Source organism: Eutrigla gurnardus, assembly GCF_963514095.1.
Source record: "Eutrigla gurnardus genome assembly, chromosome: 22".
NCBI classification, from domain to species: domain Eukaryota; kingdom Metazoa; phylum Chordata; class Actinopteri; order Perciformes; family Triglidae; genus Eutrigla; species Eutrigla gurnardus.
The window spans coordinates 16,749,162-16,765,054 of NC_139933.1; the positions used below are offsets into that span (position 1 = coordinate 16,749,162).

The window sequence follows — 15,893 nt, forward strand, 5'->3', positions numbered from 1 at the left end:
AAAGTAAATGTCCTCACTATGCCAAAAATATTATTGGGTTATAATGGGTGATGCGTTTATGAGTAAACATCATTAATAGAGGTCGAGATTTAAAAAACAAATAAATGATGTACTGCCTGGTAGTTTAATCCATGATAATACATCATAATTATATGGATTATATTTGTGTGAATTTGCAAAGCAATCTGCATAATTAAAATAAATCAAATAATTGTGGAGTAGAAACTTAGTAACTAAAATGGAAAAACTCAAGTGAAATACAAGCGACTCTATATTGCATATACGGTAAGTATAATATTTACATCATGTAACCACTGAGATTTGAGTCTGTACATTCCGTTATCTGCCTGCTGACCGGTAGGGGGCAGCAGCGCTGCAACACGTTCGTTGGAGCTCAAACGGGAAGAAGAAGTTAGCGCCACTTCCGGTTCAGCGCTAAACAACACAACACGAGAAATGGCTGCTTTGGACGAAATACAACGTCTGGAATATTTATCGTTGGTGTCGAAGGTGTGCACGGAGTTGGAGAATCATCTTGGAATAAGCGAGAAAGATCTGGGTAACGTTGTTCTTCCTCACCGAGGCTCCCGAGCTAGCTTACTAACGCGACCATGCTAACCGTCTCAGTTAGCACGATCAGCTAATCATCTGTTGATGTTTTGCAGCTGAATTTATCATCAGTTTGGCCGAAAAACACCCAACATTTGAGGCGTTCAAGGCGGTTCTCTCTGAAAATGGAGCGGACTTTACGGTCAGTCTGCAGCTAAACCAAACACCTTAACCTTCACGTCTGCTGCTATCTATTAAAAATGTATATTTATTTTATTGTTTTCTTCCAGGATACATTTGTCGGCAATCTGCTCAGACTTATTAATACTATGCGACCCTCGCCGTCCACAAGTAAAGGTACATTACATGTCTCCAATGTTATTATACCATACATGTATCTACTGTTAAATCCCTATAATAACAATCAAATAAATGTTATTGTCTGGCAGCTCATCAACCAAAGAGTGAGCAGGACAAGCTGAAAGAGAAATACCCTGCTTTATGTAAACCAGATCATCCTGTTTGGATGGTGAGGCTTTCTTTGTTCTTGCAAACTGGAAAGGAAAATACAATAAATAAGAAAACACTGCATTTTATAGTATTCATAGAGTTTTGGAGCTGTTTTCCTCATTATTACCTCTTCATCAGATTCCACCACGTCACACTGACAGAGACAAAGATGACGAGCAGGTTGCAGCGGCGGCCATGAAGGAGCTGGAAATGCTGATGCCCAACTTCTGTGGAACAAGCTCAGATAACAGGTAATTAAAAAGGAGTTGTACTTAAAGGTGGATACCTGCCATTTGGAAAACAAGCTATTAAAACAAGAGACCACTTCACATTTATATGTGGAATATGTTAAAATTGAGTCATCGCAGAGTGAGGAGGAGCACTTCTCAACACCAGCATGTCATAGTGTAGCACTGTTGTTTTCCTTCATTATTGTACATATTATGTACATTGCTGGATAACATTTTATTCTTCTTTACTTTAATATTTATTTTGCATCTTATCTTAGCTGGAGTAAGAATTGTGCTTCTTCCTTTTTCTCATTTCCTCCTCAGGTCAGACGGTGACAGGAGTCGAGACGCAGGAGGACCAATGGGACGCCGGCGGAGTCGTTCTCGCTCCAGGTCAAGAGAGCGCGACGGGGAGACGAACCCCAAGCGCAAAAGGAAACGTGTGTCTCGTTGGAGCGACCATCCGCCGAGCCCCCGCCGGGAGGACGAGGACAAGAGCAACAAGGACAACGGAGCATCCGACCGCTGCCGTGACAGACTCGTGGACCGTCCTCTGTCAGACGAGCCCGTCGTGGGCGACGTCTACAACGGCAAAGTCAGCAGTGTCATGCAGTTTGGATGTTTTGTGCAGCTAGAGGGCCTCAGGTCAGTCAGCTAAAAGATGTTTTGATGTAACATATCCTGTTTTAATATTTAGTTCTCCAGGATTTCATTGTTGCCCGTTAATCTTTTTTGTGGTGTTATTAGTATTATTAGTTATCAGACAGGAAGGGGGAGGGAGAGTGGAGATGACAAGCAGCAGCGATATTCCTCCCTTTTGCACTTTCTTGTGCGTATTTGAGTGTTTAAATTTGGAATTTTTCAGAGATTTCATGAAATATATGAGACACTTAAGTTAACAAAGCAAAAGCATCCATTTGATTGCATGTTGCGTTGAGAGTTGTTTTTGCCAGCCGTCTCCGGTAATGTTATTTTATTTATTTTTTAAGTGTTTGCACCTCGATCCTGATCTGTGTGTGAAACTGTCTGCAGGAAACGCTGGGAAGGTCTGGTGCACATCTCAGAGTTGCGCAAAGAAGGACGTATAGCCAATGTGGCCGACGTGGTCACCAAAGGCCAGAAGGTCAAGGTCAAAGTGCTGTCGTTCACCGGAACCAAAGCCAGCTTGAGCATGAAGGTGAGTCGTGTGCAGAGTGGTGAGAAATGTTCGTACGCTGCGGCGCGAAGAATCTAGAGGAATCACTTCATCACCATAGAAACACACCTGTCTGTCTTCTATTATTTGCTGTTGATTAATTAGTTAGTGAAGATGAATCATAAATCATGCTGTTACCCACTTTTAGACGAAGACATGAAATCAGATGTTCAAATTTAAATTAGACTAGATGTTTTGTTTTTTTCAGATAAAATGATAATACATGTATTTGTTAAAGTAATGCATGAGTGTATTTGACTTGCATCCAACATAACTGATTTCTAGAAACAGTGCTCACTGGTTTTCCTCGTTGCCAGGATGTGAACCAGGAGACGGGGGAGGACCTGAACCCTAACCGGAGAAGAAACCTGGACACTGGAGTCGTTGACGAAGTCATGAGGAACCCCGACCGCCCTGCTGAGGTCAGCGTGGCGGAGTTAGAGGAAAACCCCACGGAGCGCAAACGGCTCACCAAGATAACTGACCTTGAGAAATGGGAAATCAAACAGGTATTTTACACGTCATGTAAAACAGATGCTTTATGACGGAAATGTATAAGTTCTAATAGTGATGACAAAATGAAGGATTTATTGCGTCAAAATGTCAGCATTATTAATTTATTAAAGATGAATAGATTTATGTTTTTTAAATTTATGTTTTGAATTGTATTTATTTGATACAGAACTGATCAGGCCACCGGTTGAATGGCTTGATTTGTGGTGATAACTTTTAAATACATCTTCTGTCCAGATGATTGCAGCCAACGTCCTCCCCAAAGAAGAGTTCCCAGAGTTTGACCAGGAGACGGGAATCCTTCCCAAAATAGATGAGGATGAAGGTAAAAAGTCTTCACTTTATTCTCTATTTTTCTCTAAATGAAAGTTATCCTGCATCATGATGTCTCTTGTGTAACTCGTCCTCCTGCAGATGACGAGTTGGAGATCGATCTGGTGGAAGAGGAGCCTCCTTTCCTGAGGGGGCAGACGAAATGGACCGCCAACTTGAGCCCAGTCAAAATAGTAAAGGTGTGTTTCCAGACACAGATCTGAATGAAAGTGTGACTCCCTCAGACACTTATTTACTTACTAATATCATGTGCTTGGAATACATAATCAGTTGCCTGACAGCAACGTCCAGTTGTTAGTAAATATGAAATACTATTAAAAATACAGATCATGGCTGTAAAACTAGGTGTCCTCGACTACAAACCCGTAAGCAATTAAAGAACATATTTTAAAAATACTCCAAGTTAAACAAATAATCCCCCCCCCCCCCCCCCCCCCACACATTAGGATGATTAATGAAATCAAAACCCTCATCTTATGGAGGTCTCGATTCAGAATCATACCGAAAATCAAAGTGGAAAATCAGATCGCAGGCCGATCCAACTTTTGTGGAGATTTTTCAAGACAGTAGTGCGTGTGGCCTCCACGTGCCTGTATGACGCCTGGGCATGCTCCTGATGAGACCACGGATGGTCTCCTGAGGGATCTCTTCCCAGACCTGGACCAGAGCAGCAGTCAACTCAGTCTGTGGTGCGACATGGCGTTGGTGGATGGAACGAGACATGATCCCAGATGTGGTCAATAGGATTCAGGTCTGGGGAACGGGCAGGCCAGTCCATAACATCAATGCCTTTATCATGCAGGAACTGCTGACACACTCCAGCCACATGAGGCCTAGCATTGTCCTGCATTAGAAGGAACTTAGCACCAGCATATGGTCTCACAATGGGTCTGAGGATCTCATCCCGGTACCGAATGGCAGTCAGGGTACCTCCGTTAAGCACATGGAGGGCTGTGTGACCTTCCAAAGAAATGCCTCCCCAGACCATCACTGACCCACCGCCAAACCGGTCATGCTGGAGGATGTTGCAGCAGCAGAACGTTCTCCACGGCGCCACCAGACCCTGTCCCGTCGGTCACATGTGCTCAGGGTGAACCTGCTCTCATCCATGAAGAGAACAGGGCGCCAATGGTCAATCTGCCAATCTCTGGGATCTCTAGCGAATGCCAATCACATTGCACGGTGTTGGGTTTTAAGCAGAGGCCCTATTTGTGGACGTCGGGCCCTCAAACCACCCTCATGGAGTCTGCTGGAGGTAATTTTGTAGGGCTCTGGCAGTGCTCCTCCCGCTCCTCCGTGCACAAAGGAGCAGATATCAGTCCTGCTGTTGGGTTGTTGTCCTTCTTCAGCCCCCTCCACGTCTCCTGGTGTACTGGCCGGTCTCCTGGAATCTCGTCCATGCTCTTAACACTGCTGGGGGACACAGCAAACCTTCCTACCACAGTGCACATTGATGTGCCATCACGGATGAGTTGCACTAAATGGGCCACTTCTGTGGGTTGGAGAAACCGCCTCATGCTACCTCTAGTGGTGCAAACACTGCCAAAATTCAAAAGATAAAATAATCTGCCAGAAAGGCCGAGAACAGAGAAATGGTCCGTGGTCACCACCTGCAGAATGATTCCTTTATAGGGATGTCTTGCTTATTGCCACTCGTTTCCACCTGTGGTCTGTTCCATTTACACAACAGCAGGTGAAATTGATTCCCAATCAGTGCTGCTTCCTAATTGGACAGGCTGATATCTCAGAAATATGACTGACTTGCAGTTACATCATGTTGTTTTAGTGTTCCCTTTATTTTTTTGAGCAGTGTAGATTACATGTGTGTTTGTAAATGGTGGGTAGTCAATTTAAATAACCCGATGAATGTTTTCACTGCGTCCATCAGAACCCCGACGGCTCCCTCTCCCAGGCGGCCATGATGCAGAACGCTCTGTCCAAGGAGAGGAGGGAGCTGAAGCAGGCGGTCCGGGCAGCAGAGCTGGACTCCATCCCTACCGGACTCCACAAGAACTGGATAGACCCGATGCCTGACTGTAAGCAGGATTTGTATCAACAAACTCTGAACTGGAACTGAATTAAAGGACATAAAACAATGTGTGTCAGAGAGAGAGAGAGAGGGATTATAAAACGTAGAAAATGAAATGTAAGCATCTGTCTTGTGCCGGGCCTGTTACGCTGTTACGTGATTACTGTGGAGCGGCTGGAGATGCTTATCTTATCTGGCGTTTACGCCGGCACACAGTCGTAATGCACTGTGACTCCGTCTTTCCGTGGCCAGGAGGGATATCGGAGGCGTAACAAGTTCCTTCCCGGCCCGCTCACTACCTCTGACTCATGCTTTATTACAAAAAGAGCTTGTTAGGAAGTTAATTATCGTCCGAGTGCATCCTGATCAGACTAACTGTTGGGATCCTGCCGGAACCTTAACGTCTGTGCCGTTCCTCTCCTATGCAGACGAAGGAAGGCAGATCGCCGCCAACATGAGAGGCATCGGCGCGATGCCCATCGACCTGCCGGCGTGGAAGAGATACGCCTTCGGGGGGAACCAGGTGTCGTACGGCAAGAAGACGGAGCTTTCCATCCTGCAGCAGAGGGAGAGTCTGCCCATCTTCAAGCTCAAGGAGGAGCTCGTTCAGGTGTGGGAAGTAGATTCTGCTTCTGAAGCATGTCGTCTTCTTTCAGACTCCTGGAGAGAAAACATCCACAACATTCATTTAGGTGTTTAGGCAAAATCCACCAAACGCATGCGTTTATAGTAACACTGGTTATAACAGGACACAAGGATGCATCGGTGTAATATAATTATTGATTGTCAGATAGCTTTTAAAGCTAAATGTAGCTATTAGCCTGCAACACGCACAAGACCTGAACCCACATTACATCCATGTTCATCTCCCCAGCCATCAATACGCCCATGTTTGTTTGTTTTAGGCCGTCCACGACAACCAGATCCTGATCGTCGTTGGAGAAACCGGCTCCGGGAAGACCACGCAGATCACACAGTACCTGGCAGAGGCGGGCTACACCTCCCGGGGGAAGATCGGCTGCACGCAGCCCCGCCGCGTGGCCGCCATGTCCGTGGCCAAGAGAGTGTCTGAGGAGTACGGCTGCCGTCTAGGACAAGAGGTGAGTGAGCCGCCTAATCGGAGCAAGACGTTCTTTAAGAGACTTCTCCTTCTCCTTTAGCTTTAGCATGTTTCTGTTTTTACCTTTAGGTGGGCTACACCATCCGATTTGAAGACTGCACCAGCACGGAGACGGTGATCAAGTACATGACTCACGGGATGCTGCAGAGGGAGTGTCTGCTGGACCCGGACATGAGTCTCTATTCCCTCATCATGCTGGATGAGGCCCACGAGAGAACCATACACACCGATGTGCTCTTTGGGCTTCTCAAGAAGGTCGTTTTGATGTTCTACAAACCATGCAATGGTTTTTAAAAAGAATAGTCAATGATATTTACATACAATCACTTCCCCCGACTCATTTAGACGATACAGAAACGCAAAGACATGAAGCTGATCGTGTCCTCAGCCACGCTGGACGCTGTGAAGTTCTCTCAGTATTTCTATGAAGCGCCCATCTTCACCATCCCAGGGAGAACTTTCCCAGTGGAGGTTCTCTACACCAAAGAGCCCGAGACGGACTACCTGGATGCCAGTCTCATCACGGTCATGCAGATCCACCTGACCGAGCCCCCAGGTATGATGTCAGAACCGGCTTTCCCTGTCTTCAATTAGAAGCCCAAGGGACCAGTGATGATTTTCCAAAAAGAATTGTGATTAAAATCCTGTAACATTCCCGTTCTCCGTGTTCTCCGTCCAGGTGACGTCCTGGTGTTTCTGACTGGACAGGAAGAGATCGACACCGCCTGTGAGATCCTGTATGAGAGAATGAAGTCGCTGGGTCCTGCTGTTCCTGAGCTGATTATTCTGCCGGTTTACTCTGCCCTGCCCAGCGAGATGCAGACCAGGATCTTTGACCCGGCGCCCCCAGGGAGCAGAAAGGTGATGAACAACACGGGAACAGATCAAAGCTATGACTTGTTGTGTGTTAAACCAAGATGTTTTACTCCTTATTAGCTTTTTTTTATGTGACAAACGCCATTTCAGTTTTCATGCTGTCCTTCCTTGTTAGACTTATGAATATATTCACCTTTTTAGTGGCTTTCATTTGTAGTTTCATCTAAAGCTCAACACATAAGTCATTCACCTTTTAAACGGTAATTCTCCTTTTCTTTTACCACCAGGTCATCATCGCCACCAACATCGCCGAGACGTCGCTCACCATCGATGGAATCTACTACGTGGTCGACCCCGGCTTCGTGAAGCAGATTGTGTACAACTCCAAGACGGGCATCGACCAGCTGGTGGTGACTCCTATATCACAGGTCCGTTTAAATACAACACAGGAACCGTTTCTATTTGCCCTATTAAGCAACCAGAGTGGGTTTTCTAGGATGCTGAAAAGCTGAAGATGATTTGATGCTACAAACTCCAGTGTGTGTTCAGGCCCAGGCCAAGCAGAGGTCAGGGCGAGCCGGCAGGACGGGCCCGGGGAAGTGTTACCGCCTCTACACGGAGAGAGCCTACAGAGACGAGATGCTGACCACCAACGTGCCCGAGATCCAGAGAACCAACTTGGCCAGCACAGTGCTGTCCCTGAAGGTAACGCACTGACTTCCTCTAACACGTCATGCTGTAAAACAACTGCAGGGGGCCTTGTGATACGATGTATGACATTAGACAGGGTTCCCTCGGGTCAGGGAATTTGAAAGTATAATATTTCCCATACTGTATTTTTCTGTATTTCACAAGTTCAACCTCGACTTTGTGGGTGGTTGTTATGGTTACTTGGTTTTTCTGTGCTAAATAACTCAATTAAAATGTGCACTGTTCATGCAGTGCATAGCTTATGTTTTGTACTGCAAGCTCACAAATGAATGGGTTTATAATACTTTTAATACGTTTTGTGTTGAGCAGCAAAAACAGCCAGTTTTTATCATCATTATATTTCATGGAGATTCAGCTCTTTAGTCGGTGAAAGTCAGAAAATCTGAAATGTGAATCTGAGCATTAATCATGACTTTGTTGCCCTGTTATTTTCTTTTGGACATTACCATTGTTGTCAGTGTGATTTACTTATATGTTTTCTCCACCAGGCCATGGGCATCAATGACCTCATGTCCTTTGACTTCATGGACGCTCCTCCCATGGAGACTCTGATCACAGCCATGGAGCAGCTCTACACGCTGGGAGCTCTGGACGATGAAGGCTTACTGACGCGGCTGGGAAGAAGGGTGAGGAGAATCTTATATACTCAGTCAGATTGTTGCATTAAAACCCACGATACTGCTTCATATACCTAGAATAGGTTTGATGAGAAGTCTCTCTACACTGTATTTAATGTCCACCCGTCTCTGTGGCTCAGATGGCCGAGTTTCCTCTGGAGCCCATGTTGTGTAAGATGCTGATCATGTCCGTCCATCTGGGCTGCAGTGAGGAGATGCTCACCATCGTCTCCATGTTGTCCGTGCAGAACATCTTTTACAGACCAAAGGTAGGTGGATCACACAGCAGTCATACTGACCACATGAGATGAGACTGACTTCTATAACATGCATGTGAAAATGTGGAACATGCTTGTGAAATAACACTCAATCAAACTGGACAAAAACCGAAATGTGATCCTTCCACTTTCAGGACAAACAGGCCCAGGCTGACCAGAAAAAGACCAAGTTCTTCCAGCTCGAGGGAGATCACCTGACCCTGCTGGCGGTCTACAACTCTTGGAAGAACAACAAGTTCTCCAACCCCTGGTGTTTTGAGAATTTCATCCAAGCCCGCTCCTTAAAGAGAGCTCAGGACATCCGCAAGCAGATGCTGAGCATCATGGACAGGTAACAATTGTTCATGCTTCAATATGTTCTAATAAGCACTAACAAAACCCCACGGTTCCTGTCTGTGCAATGTAAAGGCGTTTCAATCATATCATTTGTCTCTGTGTTTTATAGTTGAGAAATGACTATAGATATAAAAACTACAATTTAAATCTACGTAACCCGTTTTAAGTGTAGTCTAGAAATATAAACCGTACTAAATATTCCTCAGACACAAGTTGGATGTGGTTTCTTGTGGAACGGCTACGATGCGGGTCCAGAAAGCTATCTGCAGTGGTTTCTTCAGGAACTCTGCCAGGAAGCACCCTCACGACGGGTACCGTACCCTGATTGACCAGCAGGTGGTGTACCTCCACCCCTCCAGCACTCTGTTCAACCGCCAGCCAGAATGGTGAGTTCTTATTGTGGGATACAGATTAATATCTTGTTGACAAAGTCTTGTATTCGCCTGTTGAATGAGAGTAGAAGTTGTCTGGATTAATCATTACTTTTACTAAAATTATTATAAATTTTGTCTTTATAAACTACACAATTCATTGCAAAATGTTGACTTATTGCAGCGTCATAAATGTGAACATTTTATCATTTTTATTATATGTTAGGTTTTCCAGATAAAATTATTTAAATCAGAAATAGTGAAACCATCACAGTCCAAAAAACAGAGTGACCAATGATTGATTACTGTGCAAATTATCTGCCATTATAGTCTTCTAGAGCCCAAGTGGCCTCTTTTTATATGGCTTCAGAAGTCAAAAAACCCAAAGATGTTCAGCATCATTGGGACAAAGAAAATAAAATCGTCCCGTTTAAGGAGCTGGAACCAGCAAATGTTTCATCAGTTTTGCTTGACAAATAGTGAATTGACTTTGGGTATAATTAGTTGCAGCCCTTAATCATCACTACTAAGTGTATTATTGTCCTCATGACGCCTCCTGCAGGCTTGTGTACCACGAGTTGGTGCTGACAACCAAGGAGTACATGCGGGAGGTGACCACCATCGACCCTCGCTGGCTGGTGGAGTTTGCGCCAGCGTTCTATCGAGTCGGCGACCCGACGCGCCTCAGCAGGCAGAAGAGGCAACAGAAACTGGAGCCTCTCTACAACCGCTACGAGGAGCCCAACGCCTGGAGGATCTCCCGCGCCTTCAGACGCCGCTGAAGCTCTCAGTCAGCAGAGACTTTCCCCCGGACGAATTCTAATTAAAACCTCAATTCATTGTATTTCACAATATTTAAGCTTCTTCATTCATATTGCCTTGCCTCTGCATTGATGGCTATGTCGTCTTAAACTGTTCAGTGATTTCAATTTTGTGAATTCTGTGAAATTCAACATATATTGTAAAAAGATGTAAATATAAATATATATGATCTTTTTTGTTCCGTACGCCGCCTACTGAGCCGATCCCAGCTGTCATTGGGTGAAGGCAGGGTTCACCTGGACAGGTAACCAGTCCATCACAGGGCTGACATGTAGAGACAGACGGGTAACCAGACAGGACTGACATGTAGAGACAGACAGGTAACCAGTCTATCAAAGGACCGACATGTAGAGACAGACAGGTAACCAGTCTATCACAGGGCTGACATGTAGAGACAGACAGGTAACCAGTCTATCACAGGACCGACATGTAGAGACAGACAGGTAACCAGTCTATCACAGGACCGACATGTAGAGACAGACAGATAACCAGTCTATCACAGGGAGACATGTAGAGACAGACAGGTAACCAGTCTATCACAGGACCGACATGTAGAGACAGACAGGTAACCAGTCTATCACAGGGCCGACATGTAGAGACAGACAGGTAACCAGTCTATCACAGGACCGACATGTAGAGACAGAAAGGTAACCAGTCTATCACAGGACCAACATGTAGAGACAGACAGGTAACCAGTCTATCACAGGGAGACATGTAGAGACAGACAGGTAACCAGTCTATCACAGGACCGACATGTAGAGACAGACAGGTAACCAGTCTATCACAGGACCGACATGTAGAGACAGACAGGTAACCTGTCTATCACAGGGCCGACATGTAGAGACAGACAGGTAACCAGTCTATCACAGTACCGACATGTAGAGACAGACAGGTAACCTGTCTATCACAGGGCCGACATGTAGAGACAGACAGGTAACCAGACAGGACTGACATGTAGAGACAGACAGGTAACCAGACAGGACTGACATGTAGAGACAGACAGGTAACCAGTCTATCACAGGGCTGACATGTAGAGACAGACAGGTAACCAGTCTATCACAGGGAGACATGTAGAGACAGACAGGTAACAAGTCTATCACAGGGCCGACATGTAGAGACAGACAGGACTGACATGTAGAGACAGAGAGGTAACCAGTCTATCACAGGACTGACATGTAGAGACAGACAGGTAACCAGTCTATCACAGGGAGACATGTAGAGACAGACAGGTCCATCCTGCATGTCTTTGGACTGTGGGAGGAAGCCGGAGAACCCGGAGAGAACCCACACTCACGTGGGGAGAACATGCACACTCCACACAGGATTTATTGGAATTGAACCCGGGACCTTCTTGCTGTGAGGCGACAGTGCTACCCACTACACCACCGTGCAGCCCCCTATTCTTTTTTGTTGTGATAAACATTGGATGCAGTTTTCTGTCTGCTGCCTCTTCATTTTCAGTGCCGGGGTAGCATCTTTTCTCAACATACTATGATTCCTTTTGTCACATTCTATACTGTGACTTTTTTCAATTCAATTTTATTTATAGTGTCACAACAGAAGTTATCTCAGGACACTATTTTTTCAAATACTATGCTATGACTTTTCATGACTTTTTTGAAAAATTTGACTACTGCTACTACTTTGACTTTTTCAACATTCTATACTATGAGTTTTGTAATGGGTTCAGAAGTTATCTCAACACTATTTTTCGAAATACTATGCTATGACTGTTTTCGAAAAGTTAGACTGTTTACATGACTATTTTTTGACACTGACGTTTTTCAATGTACTAGTAGTTTTTTCGACATACGATAATATGACTTTTTTCGACTTTATTGACACTATACAATGACCTCTTTATACAATGCTGTTTATTGTCATACTATACTATGTCTAGTATGTCAAATATGGCATAGTATAGTAATGTCGAAAAATAGTCATGTAAACAGTTGTAGTCTAGTATGTCAATTAAAAGTCATAGTATAGTATGTGGAAAAAATCCATGGCAAAAGTCATAGTAGAATGTGTCAATAAAAAAATCACAGTATAGTATGTCGAAAATAGTCAAGGTGCATGTCGAAAAATAGCCATGTAAACAGTTGTAGTCTAGTATGTCAATTAAAAGTCATAGTATAGTATGTGGAAAAAATCCATGGCAAAAGTCATAGTAGAATGTGTCAATAAAAAAATCACAGTATAGTATGTCGAAAATAGTCAAGGTGCATGTCGAAAAATAGCCATGTAAACAGTGTGATTTGTCGAAAGAGTCATAAAAACTCAGTATAGTATGTCAATAAAAAGTCAGTATAGTGTGTCAATAAAAAGCCATAGTATAGTGTGTCAATACAAAGTTATAGTATAGTATGTCAATAAACTCATAGTTTAGTATGGCAATAAAAAAAGTTATAGTATGTCAATAAAGTAATAGTATAATAGTATGTCAATAAAAAGTCACAGTATAGTATGTCAATAAAAAGTCATAGTATAGTATGTCAATAAAAAGTCATAGTATAGTATGTCAATAAAAAGTCAGAGTATAGTATAGTATGTCAATAAAGTCATAGTAGTGTGTCAATACAAAGTTATAGTATAATATGTCAATAAACTCATAGTTTAGTATGGCAATAAAAAGTTATAGTATGTCAATAAAAAGTCATAGTATAGTGTGTCAATAAAAAGTCATAGTATAGTGTGTAAATAAAAGGTCATAGTATAGTATGTCAATAAAGTAATAGTATAATAGTATGTCAATAAAAAGTCACAGTATAGTATGTCAATAAAAAGTCATAGTATAGTATGTCACTAAAAAGTCATAGTATAGTATGTCAATAAAAAGTCATAGTATAGTATGTCAATAAAAAGTCATAGTATAGTATAGTATGTAAATAAAGTCATAGTAGTGTGTCAATAAAAAGTCATAGTATAGTGTGTCAATAAAAAGTCATAGTAGTGTGTCAATAAAAAGTCATAGTATAGTATGTCAATAAAAAGTCATAGTAGTGTGTCAATAAAGTCATAGTATAGTGTGTCAATAAAAAGTCATAGTAGTGTGTCAATAAAGTCATAGTATAGTATGTCAATAAAAAGTCAGAGTATAGTAAGTCAATAAAAAGTCATAGTATAGTATGTCACTAAAAAGTCATAGTAGCTATAGTATGTCAATAAAAAGTAATAGTATAGTATGTCAATAAAAAGTCATAGTATAGTGTGTCAATAAAAAGTCATAGTATAGTATGTCAATAAAGTAATAGTATAATAGTATGTCAATAAAAAGTCACAGTATAGTATGTCAATAAAAAGTCATAGTATAGTATGTCAATAAAAAGTCATAGTATAGTATGTCAATAAAAAGTCATAGTATAGTATAGTATGTCAATAAAGTCATAGTAGTGTGTCAATAAAAAGTCATAGTTTAGTGTGTCAATAAAAAGTCATAGTATAGTATGTCACTAAAAGTCATAGTATAGTATGTCAATAAAAAGTCATAGTAGTGTGTCAATAAAGTCATAGTATAGTATGTAACTAAAAAGTCATAGTATAGTATGTCAATAAAAAGTTAGAGTATAGTAAGTCAATAAAGTCATAGTAGTGTGTCAATAAAAAGTCATAGTATAGTATAGTATGTCAATAAAGTCATAGTAGTGTGTCAATTAAAAGTCATAGTATAGTATGTCAATAAAGTCATAGTATAATAGTATGTCAATAAAATGTCACAGTATAGTATGTCAATAAAAAGTCATAGTATAGTATGTCACTAAAAAGTCATAGTATAGTATAGTATGTCAATAAAGTCATAGTATAGTATGTCAATTAAAAAGTCACAGTATAGTATGTCAATAAAGAGTCATAGTATAGTATGTCACTAAAAAGTCACAGTATAGTATGTCAATAAAAAGTCATAGTATAGTATGTCACTAAAAAGTCATAGTAGTGTGTCAATAAAAAAATCATAGTATAGTATGTCAATAAAAAGTCATTGTAGTGTGTCAATAAAAAGACATAGTATAGTGTGTAAATAAAAAGTCATAGTATAGTGTGTCAATAAAAAGTTATAGTAGTATGTCAATAAAAAGTCATAGTATAGTATAGTATGTCAATAAGTCATAGTAGTGTGTCAATAAAAAGTCATAGTATAGTATAGTATGTCAATAAAGTCATAGTAGTGTGTCAATAAAAAGTCATAGTTTAGTGTGTCAATAAAAAGTCATAGTATAGTATGTCAATAAAAAGTCATAGTAGTTTGTCAATAAAAAGTCATAGTATAGTGTGTAAATAAAAAGTCATAGTATAGTGTGTCAATAACAAGTTATAGTAGTATGTCAATAAAGTCATAGTATAGTATGTAACTAAAAAGTCATAGTATAGTATGTCAATAAAAAGTCATAGTATAGTATAGTATGTCAATAAAGTCATAGTAGTGTGTCAATAAAAAGTCATAGTATAGTATGTCAATAAAGTCATAGTATAATAGTATGTCAATAAAATGTCACAGTATAGTATGTCAATAAAAAGTCATAGTATAGTATGTCACTAAAAAGTCATAGTAGTGTCAAAAAAATAGTATAGTATGTCAATAAAAAGTCATAGTATAGTATGTCAATAAAAAGTCATAGTATAGTATAGTATGTCAATAAGTCATAGTAGTGTGTCAATAAAAAGTCATAGTATAGTATAGTATGTCAATAAAGTCATAGTAGTGTGTCAATAAAAAGTCATAGTTTAGTGTGTCAATAAAAAGTCATAGTATAGTATGTAACTAAAAAGTCATAGTATAGTATGTCAATAAAAAGTTAGAGTATAGTAAGTCAATAAAGTCATAGTAGTGTGTCAATAAAAAGTCATAGTATAGTATAGTATGTCAATAAAGTCATAGTAGTGTGTCAATAAAAAGTCATAGTATAGTATGTCAATAAAGTCATAGTATAATAGTATGTCAATAAAATGTCACAGTATAGTATGTCAATAAAAAGTCATAGTATAGTATGTCACTAAAAAGTCATAGTATAGTATAGTATGTCAATAAAGTCATAGTATAGTATGTCAATTAAAAAGTCACAGTATAGTATGTCAATAAAGAGTCATAGTATAGTATGTCACTAAAAAGTCACAGTATAGTATGTCAATAAAAAGTCATAGTATAGTATGTCACTAAAAAGTCATAGTAGTGTGTCATTAAAAAAATCATAGTATAGTATGTCAATAAAAAGTCATTGTAGTGTGTCAATAAAAAGACATAGTATAGTGTGTAAATAAAAAGTCATAGTATAGTGTGTCAATAAAAAGTTATAGTAGTATGTCAATAAAAAGTCATAGTATAGTATGTCAATAAAAAGTCATAGTATAGTATGTCAATAAAAAGTCATAGTAGTGTGCCAATCAGGTGCCAGTCACACACCTGTGACTGGCATACACCTGCCAGCACTTGAAGCTCAAAATGAGAGTGAATACCAACAGAAGAAT

The 15,893-nt window shown here is 40.9% G+C and overlaps 1 protein-coding gene across 1 annotated transcript; it reads left to right on the forward strand.

Annotated features, from left to right (window-relative positions):
• The first annotated feature begins 420 nt into the window (after window positions 1-420).
• Window positions 421-10,614, forward strand: LOC311032609 (ATP-dependent RNA helicase DHX8-like). Its single transcript, XM_084039508.1, has 23 exons — window positions 421-559; window positions 666-751; window positions 840-906; window positions 999-1,078; window positions 1,198-1,310; window positions 1,614-1,934; window positions 2,322-2,466; window positions 2,802-2,993; window positions 3,235-3,322; window positions 3,412-3,509; window positions 5,219-5,366; window positions 5,788-5,969; window positions 6,265-6,459; window positions 6,549-6,734; window positions 6,825-7,035; window positions 7,159-7,340; window positions 7,583-7,723; window positions 7,845-8,000; window positions 8,495-8,632; window positions 8,764-8,892; window positions 9,036-9,232; window positions 9,444-9,623; window positions 10,171-10,614. Exons 1-23 carry the CDS (start codon window positions 457-459, stop codon window positions 10,388-10,390), a joined length of 3,558 nt encoding a protein of 1,185 aa, XP_083895634.1. The 5' UTR covers window positions 421-456; the 3' UTR covers window positions 10,391-10,614.
• Window positions 10,615-15,893: the final 5,279 nt, after the last annotated feature.